This window comes from Littorina saxatilis, linkage group LG2 (assembly GCF_037325665.1).
Source record: "Littorina saxatilis isolate snail1 linkage group LG2, US_GU_Lsax_2.0, whole genome shotgun sequence".
Taxonomy (NCBI): domain Eukaryota; kingdom Metazoa; phylum Mollusca; class Gastropoda; order Littorinimorpha; family Littorinidae; genus Littorina; species Littorina saxatilis.
In genome coordinates this window covers 81,430,805-81,449,462 of record NC_090246.1, presented here as the reverse complement: position 1 = coordinate 81,449,462, position 18,658 = coordinate 81,430,805, and the positions used below count along the sequence as shown (strand labels likewise).

At 43.0% G+C, this 18,658-nt stretch overlaps 1 protein-coding gene across 1 annotated transcript; it reads right to left on the bottom strand.

The window, feature by feature from the left end:
- Window positions 1-9,310: 9,310 nt before the first annotated feature.
- Window positions 9,311-17,274, bottom strand: LOC138954480 (mu-type opioid receptor-like). The gene is made up of 4 exons (XM_070326319.1): window positions 16,858-17,274; window positions 15,712-15,974; window positions 11,558-11,720; window positions 9,311-9,787 (listed from the first exon to the last, which is right to left on the bottom strand). Exons 1-4 carry the CDS (start codon window positions 17,272-17,274, stop codon window positions 9,311-9,313), a joined length of 1,320 nt encoding a protein of 439 aa, XP_070182420.1.
- Window positions 17,275-18,658: the final 1,384 nt, after the last annotated feature.

The window sequence follows — 18,658 nt, the reverse complement described above, 5'->3', positions numbered from 1 at the left end:
GATGCTGTACCACTGCAGCAAACACATATTTTGCAATTGTGTATTCTTAAATAGATCTAGACACAAATTGGTGACTTCAAGAGAAATGAGACCAAAAAATGACAGTCAAAGCGCCCGTTTGTTCCATAGCCAGGTCAAGCTTGTAATTTCCATCAGTGAGTTTTACTTTTAGAGAACTGGCGGAGGTTCAATTAATCGGGCGGTCCACGTTACCCCCCCCCCCCCCCTCTCCCTACGTATACAAAAAAAATGTGAATAGGGAGCAGTAAGACTTTTTCACTTTTGTGCGGAGCAAACCGTTCGTGATGGTGGTGGTTGTGGGGGTGCGGGTGGTGGTTCAGCCACGGCGAAAAACGTAAGAATAAGCCCGCTTTTGTTCTCAGAACGGGACGTCTCTGTTCGGTACGGGCTTACCCCTCTCTTCTTTATCGCATCCCTACCTCTACCCCCAAAATCTCTGTCCCGACAGTCAGATCCTTTTAGTTTTGTTTTTCCGCGCCTTGATGTGGGCTCCTTGGTATGCTGGCCGTACGTTGACCCCGATTAAGTTCTGACATCCTTGACCTTTTTCGTCACTGCGTGCTCCGCATGGAAACGAGACGAACGTGTTTGTTCTGGAAAGTACCCGTATGTAAGGGGAGGGTAGTCACACCTACCTTTGTCTGCGGTATGCCAAAGAGGTATATGGTTTGCATTGTAAACATTGCGATGAGGTATATGCAGACGGCGGACAGACGAACGCATGCACGTGTTGCCACTGATACAGACACACACACACACACAGTCACACAGTCAAACACACACACACACACACACACACACACATACACAGTCACACAGTCAAACACACACACACACACACACACACCACACACACACACACACACACACACACACCGAAGTGTCAACAATTCAAGGATACTATTTCTAGTTACTAAAGTTTGTACACGGAGACAACCGCGGGGTTGTTGTAACTGAAGCAACATCGCGGCCAAAAGCGTTATTTTGATTTGGAAATTCGAGCCAATAATTGAACCTGAATACGTGTTTGAGGGGCGTAACTACTATTGTCAAGGAAACTTTATTTCGGGCGAACAAGTTTGCTCGTCTCAGCGTCCTTTGGTCGGATAGTACATTCAATGTTTGTTTGATCAGGAGTTACAATACTAAACTCTGCTCATACACAAAAAATGTCTGTCAGCTTTTTCTATTTGTATTATTATAATTATAATCATTAAAAAAATTAAAAATAAAAATGGAGGGGGGGGGGGGGCATTTTGAGGGGTATTACAACGAAAACGGTTGTATTTCAGGAATAAACCGAGAGATTGTTTTTGAACTTGAGGATCACATGCCTACCTACGAGATGCATTTTACATACAATTCTGGTCGCTACAGGGCTGTCAGGTGTGTGCACTACAAAAACCTCACGTTTTCGACCGCTCTTGCGATCGACACCTGCACAAGAAATGTGCAAGATAGCTGATATGGCAAGATGATATGTTCTGAATAGATAATTGATTTGGCTTTCTAGAATTCTCTTCATATCAACAAGTTGTTGAAGGATGCCTATTCTGAAATCGTCGATTTTTTAACTGGTATTTTACGTTTTTGTCAAGTCGATTTTGAATATACCTTTATTTGAGCGGCGGTCGCGTGACCCCTGAACAAGAACTCTTTGTTCTGAAAAGTGTGAAAGATAACCAAGTTAAATATCTTTAAGTGCTTGCACAGTTTAAATGAAATAGCACGGGTTTGACTGTTTTAGTTGGGGTACAACAAATGTCGCAATACTTTTTTTGGTTAGTTTACTTCGTGGAATGGCTAGAGTGACAGGGGCGTGTTGGTGCAAATCGGTTTCTATCGTATACTTTACGATCTGTTGTACTTGTCAGGTCTCGCACTTTGAATGAAATTCATCCTTTTCTTGTGTTCATGCTTTGAGCACGTGTGTGAGAGGTACTCGTGCGTGCTGACCGCGTTGACCCCGAACAAATCGTGATAGCCTTGACCTTGTGAGTGCAAATCGGTTGCTATCATATATACTTTACGATCTGTTTTACCTGTCAGGTCGCACTTTAAATGAAATTCATCCCTTTCTTGTATGTATGCTTTGAGCACGTGTACGGTGAGGGGTACTCGTGCATGCGGGTGGATCAGCCAGCTTAAATGAATGGCATGCTGACCGCGTTGACCCCGAACAAATCGTGATCACCTTGACCTTTTTAGTCTCGGTGTACCCGACATGTAAACGAGATGAACGTATTTGTTCTCAAAGTACGCGTATCTTTACTGTTAGTGAGCATGTTGACCAATTTCAGATTGCTATGACAGTTCGAGACAGTTGTTGTACTGAAACTAATGCTTCATGAGTCCCTCGTTTCGAATTTTGATAGATGCAAGATATTTGCAACCTTTTTTTTTTTACCTTCTCTCTTCTCTTTTTTTTTTTGTCTTTCCTTTTCTTTTTTATGTATTTATTTTCATTTTTTGTTTGTTTGTTTCATCCTCTTTTTGCTTGTTCCGACGCTTGTTCCTTCTCCCAGTATGCTCCCACGCCGCCCCGTCCCAGCACTCACTGCAACATCCACCCCCGAACTTCGTTCCGCCGCCAGACTTTGTCGAATCCATGAGCCCCCAGTGTTGGTCAGGCACCTGGACACCCTCACAAATCTTACAGACACTCCAGGGAAGGATGTCAGGCCGCTGCCTTAGGCTACCCTCGGAAGATGACACTGCACTGCTGCTGAGTCACTTCGACGGTGTTCAGTATTGGTCCTGTTCCTGGCCAGGGACACAGGCACCGCTACCTACTAAGTCCTCTACTTACGACACTGACTGTTGAGTCGCGGAGCCAGACTGAGTGAGCGTCTCCTCAGAGAGCAGACCGCCACTGGAGCATCCCAGGGTGGCAGCAGAATATTCAGGGATGGCTGGAACAGGAACACTGGGACCAAGGTCACCATGAGAGCCCTGGGCAGAAAGGGTCACAAGAATCGAGACAAGTTTGTTTATTTTCGCGCTTTTTGAGTCAATCGCATTCGTGAAGTGAATGACACTCGGCTGTGTGATCCCAGCCTTCCCATTGGAACTTTAGCACTTCCACTCTGGGTAGGAGCCGACCGAAGCCCGAAAAACCCACGCACCCCTTATGGGATTCGAACCACGATCTCCCGGCCCGCAGTCCGATGCGCTAACCACTGCGCCACGTGGACCGGTCACTTTACAGAAACCATGAAAAGAGCTTTTGCAGCTTGAACTGAACGTACTGCAGCTTGTCTACGCAATTTGGACTGCAAACTTTGATCAGTTTGTCCAAGCACTGGCGGTTCTGATTTCCATGGTTTTTCGCACTGGACCACATACACTATATGCGCGGTGGCTTTCTGTGCATCTGCGTGACATGTGTCAGCTGTTGACAAGGATTCCAGCTGTGTATCAAGCCTTCTATCTGGGTGCATTTGTCGTCAACAAAACCCGGCGGCCATTCTCTTCCATTGCGCTTGACCACGCACATGAGCAGTGCTTCTTCTTCTTCTTCTTCTTCTTCTGCGTTCGTGGGCTGAAACTCCCACGTACACTCGACCAAAGAATGCATTTGCAGAAGTTGATGCCAGGATATTTGATGGTGCTTTCATCGTTCAGCTTCTATCTCCAAAGACATGACGCACGTTTCAGGAGTATGCAGATTTCGTCTTTATACCATACGTGCTTTCTCAGCTGGAAAACGTGTCAAGAGTGGATGTTGTCTGGGATATCTACCTTCCTGACAGCTTCAAGTCCTCAACACGGCGGATACGTGGCCATGGGCAGCGACAGAAAGTGACTCCAACTTCCCCAATTCCATCGAACTGGATGAGCTTCCTTCGAAACGATGGCAACAAAGAAGATTTGTTCCAGTTTCTCGCAAGAGAACTGATCCGCCAGAAGGTCACGGACAAAGTTGTCATTGCTACATGTGGAGAAAAAGTCCTCTGCTCTTCCCCTGATGTTATCCTGTCCACCATTGATAGTTGCAGTCAAGAAGAAGCGGACACACGCATGTTTCTTTATGCTGCACACTGTATTGCACATGGATACACAGAAGAATCGCGATACGAACTGCAGACACTGACGTTGTTGTCCTTGCCATTTATTTCGCTGAAAAGTGGCATGGTAATGAGCTGTGGGTATCATTTGGTTCGGGGAAGCATTTTCACCACATTGCTGCACACAAGATTGCTGGTAGTCTTCCGCCTGAGAAGGCGAATGCCTTGTCAGTTTTCCACGCATTAACAGGATGTGACACCGTGTCTTTTTTCTCGTCAAAGGGCAAGACAACATCATGGACAACTTGGGCAGCTTTTCCAGAAATAACTTCAGCTTTCTTTGAACTTGCTGCAATGAGAAAACCTTCCAGCGATTGCATCAGTAAGATTGAACAGTTTGTTGTCTTGATGTATGAGAAGAACAGCACATCGTCAACAGTCAATGAAGCAAGGCAACGCTTGTTCTCTCAGAAGTGCTGTTCCATTGAGAACATTCCTCCCAACTCCGATGCTCTGCATCAGCATGTTCCCCGCGCTGCCTACCAAGCAGGGTTTGTATGGGAGCAATCTCTGGAGAATGCTCCCTCTCTACCTTCTCCAAAGGACTGGGGTTGGACCAAAGAAGAAAAAGAGGGGTGGAAGCCCTTGTGAACCACTTTGTGCCAGGCTGAAGATTCCTGTTACAAACTGATTTGCTGTGGATGCAAAAAAGGCTGCAAAGCAAGGTACAAATGTGGAGCTGCAGGTCTTCAGTGCACCGCCCTTTGCAACTGTGGCGGGGACAGAGGGGAAGAGTAACAGCTCCAAGCGTCAGCTGCAAGTTCTGTGAGTTGTCAAACATTCCTTTGGTACACTGACGATTGTGTGTAAAATAAGTCAGCCGAGCACCTCAGGCATACTCAAATTATATCACGTTAACGCGTTGTGCATACTTGTTATGTGTTTGTTTATTCCTAACTTAGCAGTTCAGCTTGCCCTTAGTCTGCCATTACCTTACCCCTCCTCAAATCAGTTTTTCTGTGTGAAAATAAGGAGTGTTGTCACTAACACTGAAAGCTCTGGGGTCACTGACCTCAAAAGACAACAGATTTAAAGGCACGTAAAAAAACGGTCGGCTCGATTTTTCAGATCTGTCCCGGCTCTTACATGGGATATTATGAGTTATTTCTAATAATTATGCTGACTGTTAGCAAATAATAACAGACATGTCGAGAAAAAAAGATATCAAGCATGAGCTCGAATGCTGATATCGTTTGTGAAACATGTCTGTTATCATTTGCTAACAGTCAGCATATTAGAAATAACGATTTTATTACCGTTTAATTCGACCAAAAGAAATTTCAAAGCGACCCCGCGAATTAGACAGAACAGCCGCAATGGGAACTGGAGCGCTCCTACCTGATTATGGCTGCCAGTCAAAGAATTCTCGTGACCTGGGTCAGCCAATCAGAGTAACACACCTTACGTGATGAATATTCACAGGTCAAATGCGTTTGACACACAACAAACCATGTTGAACATGCGTTTCGGTTGCTCCGCTTTTTCTTGTTGAACAGAGAGCGACAGATTTAGAACCGACTCCAGACGAGTGGGAAATGACGTAAAGATACATTTGACGTAAAGCGAGTGACCCAATTTCACTTGATTGTCCGAACTTTGATAATTTAGATTTCAAGTGAGCGAGTCGGCATTGCACACTCAGAGGATGGGCGGTGCCTCGCTGTTCCGTAAAGCACCCACCGACAAAACTCGCTTTTCGGTATTTTTTAGATAGAGTATTATCTGGCAGCATTTAAAGTGTCATTCTTTAGAATAAATCACACTGATATTGCTGATTTAAATTTTTACTTTGTCTTGTTCATTTTTAGCTTGATAAACAAAAAGGGTCCCTGCCTGAACGTTATAACATTTAGAGGGTCACCTAGAATCCGTCCTGATTGGTCAAAAAGCCATATGAATTGGTAATATAAGACCATAACATCCATCTAGACACATACCAACAATCAATATCCTGACTGCTTCCTGTGCAGTGTAGGAATTTTGGGATGAATTAGTTGAACAGAATTTATGAAATTGAAAGAGTTAACAAAATTATCAATCTCCAAAGAGAGCAGGCAGGATTTAGAATATTGGTATGTGTCCAAGGGGACAGATGATCTTATCCCATGTTCAAACCTGGACAGTCCGCCCCGTGATCGGGAGGTCGTGGGTTCGAACCCCGGCCGGGTCATACCTAAGACTTTAAAATTGGCAATCTAGTGGCTGCTCCGCCTGGCGTCTGGCATTAATATGGGGTTAGTGCTAGGACTGGTTGGTCCGGTGTCAGAATAATGTGACTGGGTGAGACATGAAGCCTGTGCTGCGACTTCTGTCTTGTGTGTGGCGCACGTTATATGTCAAAGCAGCACCGTCCTGATATGGCCCTTCGTGGTCGGCTGGGCGTTAAGCAAACAAACAAACAAACAAACAAACCTGGACAGATCTATGGCGGTAACCATGAGCATGTTCGGGAAGGAAGGTGGTTTTTTTTGTGTAAAGTTCAACGACCTATCTGGTTTATTTATTGGAGTGTAAGGATACACGCCAGAGTCGTTAGATTACGATAGTTACTTCCTTCCGTAGACGACGGCAGCAGGCTCTAATGAACGTTATTTCGCAGCGGCGAGTAATTAAAGGTGGTCGTCTACATTTTCGCTTTTTTTCAATAATCTTATGGTTAGATTTCGCTAAAAAGTTGTGTCAGATGATGAATGAACCATGGGAAAAAAGTTATAGAAAAAACAAATATATGTAAAAAAAAGATTTTATTTTTGGGTAGCGTGACTCACGCTTCCAATATTTTGTTTTCTGTTTGCTGAGAACATGTGCTTTGCCTAAAAATACTGACCAATCAAATTCATGTCACTATGCTTATAGCCACGCCCAAACAAGTGCAGCAACGGTTTGACACTGGAGCGCTGTCCACGCTTTTTTTTAAACGCACAAAATGCACGGGATTTGAGAGGAGTTTTGCGCTTGGCATTTTCCAAATAAGGATATCCTACTATGAGTACTACGTCGCTGGAATACTACAATGAATTTTCAAACGGCTACACTGGCTTCGTCTTTCCTGATCGAAAGGGGGTGTATCGTTGATAATTGTAGATAATAGACTCTGCATTTTAATGGTCAAATGGCGATTTCGGTATACAAATGTAGACAAGGACCTTTAAGTTATAAAGGCGGGAAAAGGTCAGGTAATTGGGGAGATATTACAATGCTCTGCAAAACCGACAATCAGAATTGACAATTACATTTTTGAATAGGAAAAATTGTCGATTGGTTTCAAAGAAATTATGTGGGTTTATTTTCTTACGGAGGTGTACAAGTGTTCTGCTGATTGACGTGAAATACCCGGTTCAATATATATTGTAAACTTTGAATATAATTCAAAACGCTTTTGTATGAAAGGGTTGAAAGGAAATGTGCCACGCTACACAGAAAAGCAAACTGACAAAGAGACAATCAGAACCCACACCAAACAATAAATAAAATAAAAACCGCAGACACATAATACATCAAAGAACAGCATGAAAGAAACGCACATACCGGTTACTTTGTTTTATTGTTTCATTGTTTTGTTTCTTTCGTTTTTATTTGAACGAGTCTAAAACTGGCCACACATTCACAACAGTCGATGAACATTTTCCAAAGATACCAGTGTGGAATAATATAGAAGAACAACGATCACAGCTCCACAGAAAGACAACAGTAAGTTTAGTATTGGGTCCCAAAAAAAACCAAACACACACAATACATTGCATTGTTGACACAAAATACAAAGACATTACAACCATCTTGACTTGTAGGTATTTTCTTTTAGCCAGGACAGCCATTTAAAACCCAGGTATGAGGTTTGTTTGAAATATTTTGCTGCTAACAGTATTTGAAATGTGCCTTTATTTATTTACCTGCTGGTTTATTTGTTTGTTTTGTTATAATGTTCCTTGCACAGTTTGTGAAAACAAACATCGATCTTTCCTCATCTACAAATATTCCATAAAGCACATCTATATAGGCTACCGGCACGTCAATCCATAGTTCGCATGTCAACTTGAAATCGTAGCTTTGTGAACGTTTTATGAAGTCAGAATGTTGTTCAAACATCAATTACAGAGAGGCCCACTGTTAAGGGCGCGGGTGTGAATGTGTGTGCGTCTGTCAGTGTGTGAGTCTGTCAGTGTGTGTGTGTGTGTGTGTGTGTGTGTGTGTGTGTGTGTGTGTGTGTGTGTGTGTGTGTGGGGGGGGGGGGGGGGGGGGGTTGTGACGGTGACTGACGGTTTCTTCTAAACGTCAAGATCTTTTGGAGTTCCACTTTTTACATTTAGTCAAGTTATGACTAAATGTTTTAACATAGAGGGGAGAATCGAGACGAGGGTCGTGGTGTGTGTGTGTGTGTGTGTGTGTGTGTGTGTGTGTGTGTGTGTGTGTGTGTGTGTGTGTGTGTGTGTGTGTGTGTGTGTGTGTGTGTAGAGCGATTCAGACTAAACTACTGGGGCGATCTTTATGAAATTTGACATGAGAGTTCCTGGGTATGATATCTCCGGACGTGTTTTCTTTTTTTCGATAAATACCTTTGATGACGTCATATCCGGCTTTTTGTAAAAGGTGAGGCGGCACTGTCACACCCTCATTTTTCAATTAAATTGATTGAAATTTGGGCAAAGCAATCTTCGACGAAGGCCGGGATTTGGTATTGCATTTCAGGTTGGTGGCTTAAAAACTAATGAGTGAGTTTGGTCATTAAAAATCGGAAACTTCTAATTAAAATTATTTTTTTTATTAAACGATCCAAAAACAATTTCATCTTATTCTTCGTCATTTTCTGATTCCAAAAACATATACATATGTTATATTTGGATTAAAAACAAGCTCTGAAAATTAAAAATATAAAAATTATGATCAAAATCAAATTTCCGAAATCGTTTTAAAAACTATTTCAACTTATTCCTTGTCGGTTCCTGATTCCAAAAACATATAGATATGATATGTTTGGATTACAAACACGCTCAGAAAGTAACCAAGAGAGGTACAGTAAAGCACAGCACAATCGCTACCGCGCCAAACAGGCTCGTCACTTTCACTGCCTTTTGCACTAGCGGCGGACTACGTTCAGTTTCATTCTGTGAGTTCCACAGCTTGACTAAATGTAGTAATTTCGCCTTACGCGACTTGTTGTATTTGCACAACACAATATTCAACCAAACAACAATCAAGAAGACAAAGGAAGAAATACATCTTTCTTACATATAAGCATTCTCGGTGGAAAGCTCGGTACAAGAATTCGCACCCGGTAAACTCGTCATGCTCACTCCGCGACGAAACTCTCTCCCGGAAGCGGAAGTAGAATTTATCCCGCCACTTCCGGTGCACACACAAGAAAATGTCTGACGAAGCTCCCGGCGAAATCTCTGCCCCGAAAGACAGTAGAGGAGAAAATTGAGAGCGTGGTTGGTGTAGTCCAAGTTGTTGAAGACGGTCCGGACCAGGTGATACTGGGCCTTCCCCCGAGCAGTGTCCGGTATCCAGTGGTATCTCTCCACCACGATGATGACCGCCATGGGACTGACGAAGACGAGGAAAGCTGTGGTGACCAGTAGCAGCATGCGGGTCAGTTGAGCCTCCTTGTCCGTCATTTTGGGCGATTTGACCTGACTGGTGGAGGTGCCTGATGCTACTGCTGGGTTGCTTGTGGACTGGAAGTTGCGTGATAATCTGACCTGATATTAAAAAAAGAAAAGAAAAAGTGTTGTTTGTCTGAATTAAACGTTTACCTTTCTTGCTTTTTTCTGACCTGAAATATTTAGAGACTTTTCTGAGTGGTTTTGTGCCGTCTTCAGTAGGTTTAACTGATATTTACCTCTTTGCGATTATTTACACATGTAGTGGAAGGTTGCCTAATATGGACCGGCACCTAATATGGACCACCTTCTGTTCTGACAAACTAACGGTGCTAGAGTGCTCAAAACAATTCCATTCGCTGTATTTACCCTCTCTGGATAACTTTCACATGTAAAACCAGCTGCAGAAACACAAACCACAAAATAGTTAGGCTCCCCCCTCCCCCCTTTTTTTAAAAACACTTTTGGCAACGTTCAGTCTAAACGTACTAGTTTCTGTCCACAGCCAAAGCTGTTATCACACAAAAATTGCTATTTATATCAAAGCTAAGACTACATTTGTTACATTTTAGCAGTGTTGACCCCGAGTTTCTACTGCAAACACAAAATAATTGCAAAATGTCATAACATTTGTATGTCCCCTAATATGGACCACCTTCAACAAATAAAATAAAATAAAAGCTAAAGGCTGGTTTCATTAATTCATTAGAAAGCTCGCTAAAAATTACCTTTAACTAGCCCTCGAGCTTTCAAACAAATAAAGCAAAAAGTCTTCTTTTCATGGAAGTTGATAATTTCATTTGTTTTCTCTCAGTTTTTGATAAGTTCTTTAGTTTCCTATTGTGCTTCACATAACGTTTTCGTCAAACCGAAACAGACAAATCTAAAGCATATTTGAATAAGTTTGACTTGCCCACTAAGTTGTATCATATTATTTTAAAGTATAGGGGGCTTTTTACAGTGATTCGTGAAGGCCTATTCACTGGTCCGTATTAGGCGCCCAGGCTCCTAATATGGACCCTTTGTGATTTTTTCTGTATCTAATTTTTGCTGAATGTCTATCAAAGCTAATTCGCTCTAATTTGGCCTGACGGTTAACTTAAAAGAGAAGGACTACCAAACACAAAATGAAACTTCTTTCCAAGAAAACAAGCTATAGTTATCAGCATGAAGCAAAAAGTGGTCCATTTTAGGCAACCTTCCCCTACAGTTTTGTGTCACTCTTTCTGCAAGCACTGTTACTGCTGTTGTGTTCCAAAACGTGCCACCGTGTTACTTGTTCCTCTCTTGGGTATTTGAAGTAGCCGAGCAGTAATGTCGACCTGACTATGAAGCAATTCTATGTTTGTGTAGCATTATTCTTGCAGTGTTTATTCTTTTAAAGTCGAAACCAAAATGTCTGCTGTGAGTGGTTTGTGTTTGACTTTATATAAGATTTCAGTCATTATGCCATGTCGCAAGACCACAATATAATGCTGACAGTTGAACTCACCCAACAAGGTTTTATATGCTAACAACGGAATGCAACATCAATCAATGTGTGTCGATTGAACATTGTATTTCCAACCTTTGAGCCATGCGTCGTCAGAGTCTGACTGAAACCCTTATTTAGAAGGCTGGCCTTGACTACAAAAGAGTGCAAATAAATGTGTGTGCGTTATCTGGTACAACATAACAGAAATTCTAACTTAACTTGATCAAAACATAACTGTTATTTGATTTTTTGACCAAAATAGGACATTTTTCACAGATATTGACATTCACTGGTCACGTCGCTGGCAAGGTCTTGGAGGAACAATGACTGTGTCGATCTGTGTAAAATGTCCTATTTTGTCAACAAACAAAAAAAGCATAGTGTCTGTCCGTTACCTGCCTGACGATGAGGATATTAAAGACGACGAGACAGGCGAGAGGGGCATAGCAGTAGATGAAAGCGTCCACCCATGGCCACACCTTGAACAGGTAGAACGTCGTCCTGTCTCCTCTCGGCACGCAGAAATACCCACCAGCAATCTCATCGTACACCATGCCTCTGCAATAACGAGATAATTTATTCTTAAGACTTATTTGTCATCGTAGCTTCAACTTGTTCAAGGGATTATGTTGATAATGTTAGATTGCATACGTTCTTCTTCTTAAACTCCCACGTACACTCATGTTTAATGTTCGTGTATGACTGTTTTTACCCCGCCATTTAGGCAGCCATACACCATTTTGGAGGATGATTGCTTGGTATTTTCGTGTTTCTATAACCCACCAAACTCTGACATGGATAACAGGACTTTTTCTGTGGGTACTTCTGCCGTGTGCTGACAAAACCGAGTAAGTCCATTTTTTTCAAAAATGATATTTTTTGTTCATCAAAGCTTAGAAATTAAGGCGCACCTCATGTGTAAATTGTGACTTTGTGAAATAAATAGATAAGGAGATATTAAAAAGTAAGTCCACACCTTAAAAACTGTTTAAAGTACATCTGCCATGTGCTGACAAAACCGAGTAAGTCCATTTTTTCCCAAAAATTATATCTTTTTGTTCATCAAAACTAAAAAATCAAGAAGCAGCCTGTGTGTAAATTTTGACTTTGTAAAATAAATAGATAAGGAGATATAGAAAAGTAAGTCCACAACTTCAAACATTTCTCAAAAAAAATTACATGTCAATTTGCTGGTAAAACCAAGTAAGTCCATCCACCAATCACAAGAACCTTTATGACGCTATAACCAATCAGAATGCAATGTTTTTGCCAGTATGACGTCAAAGTCAATCCGAATATTCTTGCGGCATTTTACTTGTTAGTAGGGGTGCTAGTTTTGGTGCAAGCATGGCTGCTAAAGAAGAAGTGTTGTCAAGATAAATGACAAAACAGTGAAAATAACGTTAACATTACGAATTTGCACAAGATGGAGAGAGAGAGAGAGAGAGAGAGAGAGAGAGAGAGAGAGAGAGAGAGAGAGAGAGAGAGAGAGAGAGAGAGAGAGAGAGAGAGAGACTAAACAGGGAGAGAGAGAGAGAGAGAGAGAGAACGAGAGAGAGACTAAACAGGGAGAGAGTGAGAGAGGGGAAAGAAATCAGGGTCGACGGGGGGGGGGGGGGGGGGGGGGGGGGGCGGGGGGGGGGGGGATGGAGGGAGAGAGAGAAATAAAGGGAAAGAGGAATTAGGGAGGGAGGAAGAGAGTAAGAGGGAGAGGTAGGGAGGGATAGAAAGAGAGATGGAGGGAGGAAAAGAGAGAGATAGGGAGGGATAGAGGGAGGGAGAGAGAGAGAGAGACAAGGATCGTCAGGTGAATTATATATTGATAGAGAAGAAAAATGTTTAAAATAAAACGTCATAAGGTGACGTCATTATGTCTCGCCTTATCGAAAGAGGTCATTTGTGTGTTCTAAACTTTAAATGACGTCATTTGTGAGTTCTAAACTTAAAATGACGTATTTTCTGTATGGGTCGTCTGACAAGAATTTTAAAACTATCATTATAGGAAAATTGGGAACCCCTTGGACTTACTTGGTTTTGTCAAAACATTCATGCACACTTAAAAAGTTGTTTTTGGTTGTGGACTTACTTGTTCATATCTGCTTATCTAAGCACTCTAAAAAGTAGAAATTAGCACACAAGATGCGCATTGATTTCTTCTTTTTGATGAACAAAAAATATCATTTTGAAAAAAAAAGACTTACCAAAGCGGAAGGTCGTGGGTTCGAATCCCGGCCGCACCTGACGGATAATTAAGGTGAAGATTTTTCCGATATCCCAGGTCAACTTACGTGCAGGCCTGCTGGTGCCTTATCACCCTTCGTGTGTACACGCAAGCACAAGACCAAATTAAATGCGCACGGAAAAGATCGTGCAGTCCAAAGCAGAGTTCGGTGGGTTATAGAAACACGAAAATACCCAGCATGCTTTCACCGAAAACGGCGTATGGCTGCCTAAATGGTTTTGTAAAAACGGTCATCCACGTACAAATCCACTCGTGCAAAAGCACACGTGTACGTGGGAGCTTCAGCCCACGAACGCAAAAGAAGAAGAAGAACGCCTTCACAAAAATTGCGTCCTCGCTGTTAAAACCCGTCAATCGGGACAGTGAATGTTTCCGTACCATGTCCACACGGCACCTGAATTGCTTAATATCAATTCAAACGTAACACATCTATAAATAAATTCAGGAAACATTGACACCTGCAATAAAATCACTTTCGTGCCTGTGCTAGCATTTTAATGTCCAGAAATATTTCTTAATAACAATTTCAAGAAACGATTTTTAAGACATCAAACCCGGGTAAATAGTGTTTGATTTGAATTTCAAATAATGTGATTTAAGGCTGTAACTATAGTAGTAACCGAACCACCCAAACTTACAACAACAAAACATTACCTGAACAAAAAAACATGCTGTGTAGCTTAAAAAATTGTACGTGAATAATATGTATTTTAGCAAATCACCGCAATCTGATATGCTCATCATTCTCCAAGGCACTCAAACTAACACTCACGTACACAGTCATACACAAGAACCAGCTTTTATTCTTGACTGGACATAGTCCTTAGATCAAGACTGGTTTTAATCAGAACAAACACACAAACGCACACATTGTTACAGGTTCGCTTCGAAAGTATCTGTGAGCCAGAGCCAGAGCCAGAGCCAGAGCGTTGTTTAGAGATCAAATAAGCAAAGGGAAGTAAGCGCTCTAATGTGCACACGACATGTGTAATAGAGTAAGCGAGAGTTATACGGAACGTTTCTCCTGGCACCTGAGAGAATAACGCATTGAAATGAACAAGCGACTTTCATCCTCAAAAAAAGCATTACTTTTTCTTCCAAATGTTTTGACAAAACCAAGTAAGTCCACTTGCTTAGATCTGTCAAATTTTTTAGATCTGATATAATGGAAAAAAGTGACAAAACCAAGTAAGTCCACAAAATGCCCAACAAAACAAAAACCATCCATCAGATCATTATCAAACTCGGGTTGTAAACGTACATTAATGCTATTTATCTTATTATCTCTGTAGGTTGATCAAGCTAATCGTCACTTTTGAGAAATGTAATAAAACAGAAAAAGTCGTTTATCTCAGAACTAGCTTCAGTGGACTTACTCGGTTTTGTCAGCACACGGCAGACTTGGTCTTGTGCTTCGACTTAATCCTAATATTTATTGGGTGAAGTCCACTTCGCGATGTCCACTTCACAAAGCTCGCTGCACGAAGCCATGGCTCTAATTTTTGGGTAAAAAGACTTCGCGAAGTCCACTTCACAAAGCTCGCTGCACGAAGCCATGGCTCTAATTTTTGGGTAAAAAGACTTCGCGAAGTCCACTTCACAAAGCTCGCTGCACGAAGCCATGGCTCTAATTTTTGGGTAAAAAGACTTCGCGAAGTCCACTTCACAAAGCTCGCTGCACGAAGCCATGGCTCTAATTTTTGGGTAAAAAGACTTCGCGAAGTCCACTTCACAAAGCTCTCTGCACGAAGCCATGGCTCTAATTTTTGGGTAAAAAGACTTCGCGAAGTCCACTTCACAAAGCTCGCTGCACGAAGCCATGGCTCTAATTTTTGGGTAAAAAGACTTCGCGAAGTCCACTTCACAAAGCTCGCTGCACGAAGCCATGGCTCTAATTTTTGGGTAAAAAGACTTCGCGAAGTCCACTTCAGGCTTAATAAAGGAATGCCGCATCTAGGTGAGAGATACGGTTTGTGTGCGTGTCAAGGTTCATGCTTGTTGTATAATGCCGGGTTGTGTGCTTGTGTCCCAGTAAAGGATTAGGAATTGGCCAGTTCAATATGTGATTCTTCGATAGGCCTCACAGAAGTTGAATTCTCGAAGCTGGCAGCACGACAGCGTTTTGGAAGAGCCGGTGGAGGGGGGAGGTATATAGGCTACTATTAGGCAGTTGATGTCTAATTGATTCAGAGAAAAACAAATAAGGTGGCAAAATAGTGACACGAATCTAACAAAACCAGTTTCCATTCAAGAATGAACAGATCTGGCAATATCCACACACCAGCACGACCTTCCAGACATACACACCGTAGAAAGAGATGCTGCATGTCCAGCCCAATGACCAGCACAGCCTCCACGATGACCACCACGCGAGCTCGCTTGACCGAGAACCACAGGGCGGCCCTCAGAGGGAAGGTGATGGCTACCCACCGCTCCACGGTCATCGTTACCATGACAACCACGTTGTAGTGGATGGAAAAGTAGAGCAGAAAGAAGACAAGGCCGCACGTGCCGTGTGTCATCGTCTCGTGACCTGGAAACTTGCGCACCAGGAAGAGGATGTTCACGATCTGTGCGGGACAGAGAAAAAACAAAACAAATCGAAATAGATAACATTCGACTGCTAGCTGTCGAAATCCAGAATCATAGACCAAGATAGTTACGTTTTTGGAAAGTTTGATTACAAACAAAAACGAAAAATCCACAAGAATCGGTCTTGTTCTTGATTTATTTATTCACGACTTTTTAATTTGGAGAAAAGAACAGAGCAGGAATGAATCTGAGTACTTAGTTTTTGACCTAGTTTTTGACCTCAAAATCATAGGGGTCATTACTTCAGTCTGGGGTTTGGGTGGGGTGTTTTGAGTAACAGGAGCCCCCAGGAATACTTTGAATGAGATGTTTGGGTACCAGTTTCAGTTACGACGAGTTAATCAAACGCTTTAACATATAAACTATTTAGAAAATAAGCATTCTTTAGACTAATATTTCTTTATTCCCTAGTCCAGAAACAGTTTAAAAATGAATTCAGAATTAATAGACAGGTAGTGAAGTATCTTAACCTAAAGTAACTCAGTAAAGGGACACAGCGCTGATGTCTAAAAGGACAAGTCAAAATACTGGTTCATGCATAACTAATTTTTAAAAATGGCTTGAACAAGAGAAACACAAACACATAAAGCCTGTCCTTAATTAAGCCCGAAGTCGACTTCGCGAAATCTTTTTACCGAAAACTCAGTGCTAATGCTTCGTGCAGCAAGCTTCGCGAAGTAAACTTGGCATAGTCGACTTCGCCTTATTAAGTACAGGCTAGCGCCTGTGTCACGTCATGCTCGTCGTTTCTAAATGGTGTAACATGTCCTGTGCTGAATTTGTTTGGTCTAAATTGGCCGTGTCTGTCATTTTTAACCACTGTATTTGACAAACAAACAACAACAACAAAAACCAAATCACCTGCACAATGGTGTCCGACACGGACAGCGAAGCCATGTAGACATAGGTGCTGCTCTTGTAGCGAGCGCGTACTAGCACCCAGAAGGCAAGCACGTTCCCGATTATGCCCAGGGTCGCACATAGCGGGGCGTAGATGTAGTCCACGTAGTTGGCCGCGATAAATTCCGGGATGAGCTCCAGGCTATCGTCGTCAGCCAGGTAAACCGTGTCGTATTTCTTCGCGGTGAGGTCATCTCTGATGGTATCGTTGAGGGGGTTCTTCGTGCTGGTCAGACTCGCAGTTCCAATGAAGGAGCTGTTAAGAGTAGTGTTCGTTGTGGTCGGATCAACTGTATGCTCCGAGAAGGCGGTGACAGTGTAACTGGTGTTACCCATGAACGAAGTACGCCCCGAAGAAATGTTGAAAGCGTTGCTCATGCTTGTCAGATTAATTCCTCCTCCAAAGGAAGAGTTCATAGTTTGGCCCTTTGTCGTCGGATCAAGTGAATGTTCCAAGAAACCGGCGAAACTGTTGCATGTGCTTGTCAGAAAAGATGTGCCTCCTGAAGAAAACGCCAAAAGATGAAGTCGCCTACAGGAGGGAGAAGAAAATGTACTTCGGGAAGAAGTCGCCTACAGGGGGACGTCGCGTACACAGACCCACCGATGTCGCTCCTAAATGAGGAAATCGCCTACAAGTGGGAGAAGAAGTCGCATATAGGAGGAAGACGCCTACAAGTTTGTTTGTTTGTTTGCTTAACGCCCAGCCGACCACGAAGGGCCATATCAGGGCGGTGCTGCTTTGACATATAACGTGCGCCACACACAAGACAGAAGTCGCAGCACAGGCTTCATGTCTCACCCAGTCACATTATTCTGACACCGGACCAACCAGTCCTAGCACTAACCCCATAATGCCAGACGCCAGGCGGAGCAGCCACTAGATTGCCAATTTTAAAGTCTTAGGTATGGCCCGGCCGGGGTTCGAACCCACGACCTCCCGATCACGGGGCGGACGCCTTACCACGAGGCCAACCGTGCCGGTATACGCCTACAAGTGGGAGAAGAAGTCGCATATAGGAGGAAGTCGCCTACACGTGGGAGAAGGAGTCGCATAAAGGAGGAAGACTCCTACAAGTGGGAGAAGAAGTCGCATATAGGAGGAAGTCGCCTACGAGTGGGAGAAGAAGTCGCATATAGGATTAAGACGCCTACGAGTGGGAGAAGAAGTCGCATAAAGGAGGAAGACGCCTACAAGTGGGAGAAGAAGTCGCATAAAGGAGGAAGACGCCTACAAGTGGGAGAAGAAGTCGCATATATGAGGAAGTCGCCTACAAGTGGGACAAGAAGTCGCATAAAGGAGGAAGACGCCTACAAGTGGGAGAAGAAGTCGCATATAGGAGGAAGTCGCCTACAATTGGAAGAAGGAGTCGCATAAAGGAGGAAGACGCCTACAAGTGGGAGAAGAAGTCGCATATAGGAGTAAGTCGCCTACAAGTGGGAGAAGAAGTCGCATAAAGGAGGAAGACGCCTACAAGTGGGAGAAGAAGTCGCATATAGGAGGAAGTCGCCTACAAGTGGGAGAAGAAGTCGCATAAAGGAGGAAGACGCCTACAAGTGGGAGAAGAAGTCGCATATAGGAGAAAGTCGCCTACGGGAGAACGTCGCATACATGAGGGACAGAGTCGCATTCAGGAGTCGAGGACGTCGCCTTCAGGAAAGAGTCGACTACAAAAGGGCATTTGAAGTCGTCAAAGGGGAAAATTGCCTACAGAAGGAGGTCGCCTACAGGAGGGAGTAAGAAGTCGCCAAAGGAAAAAGT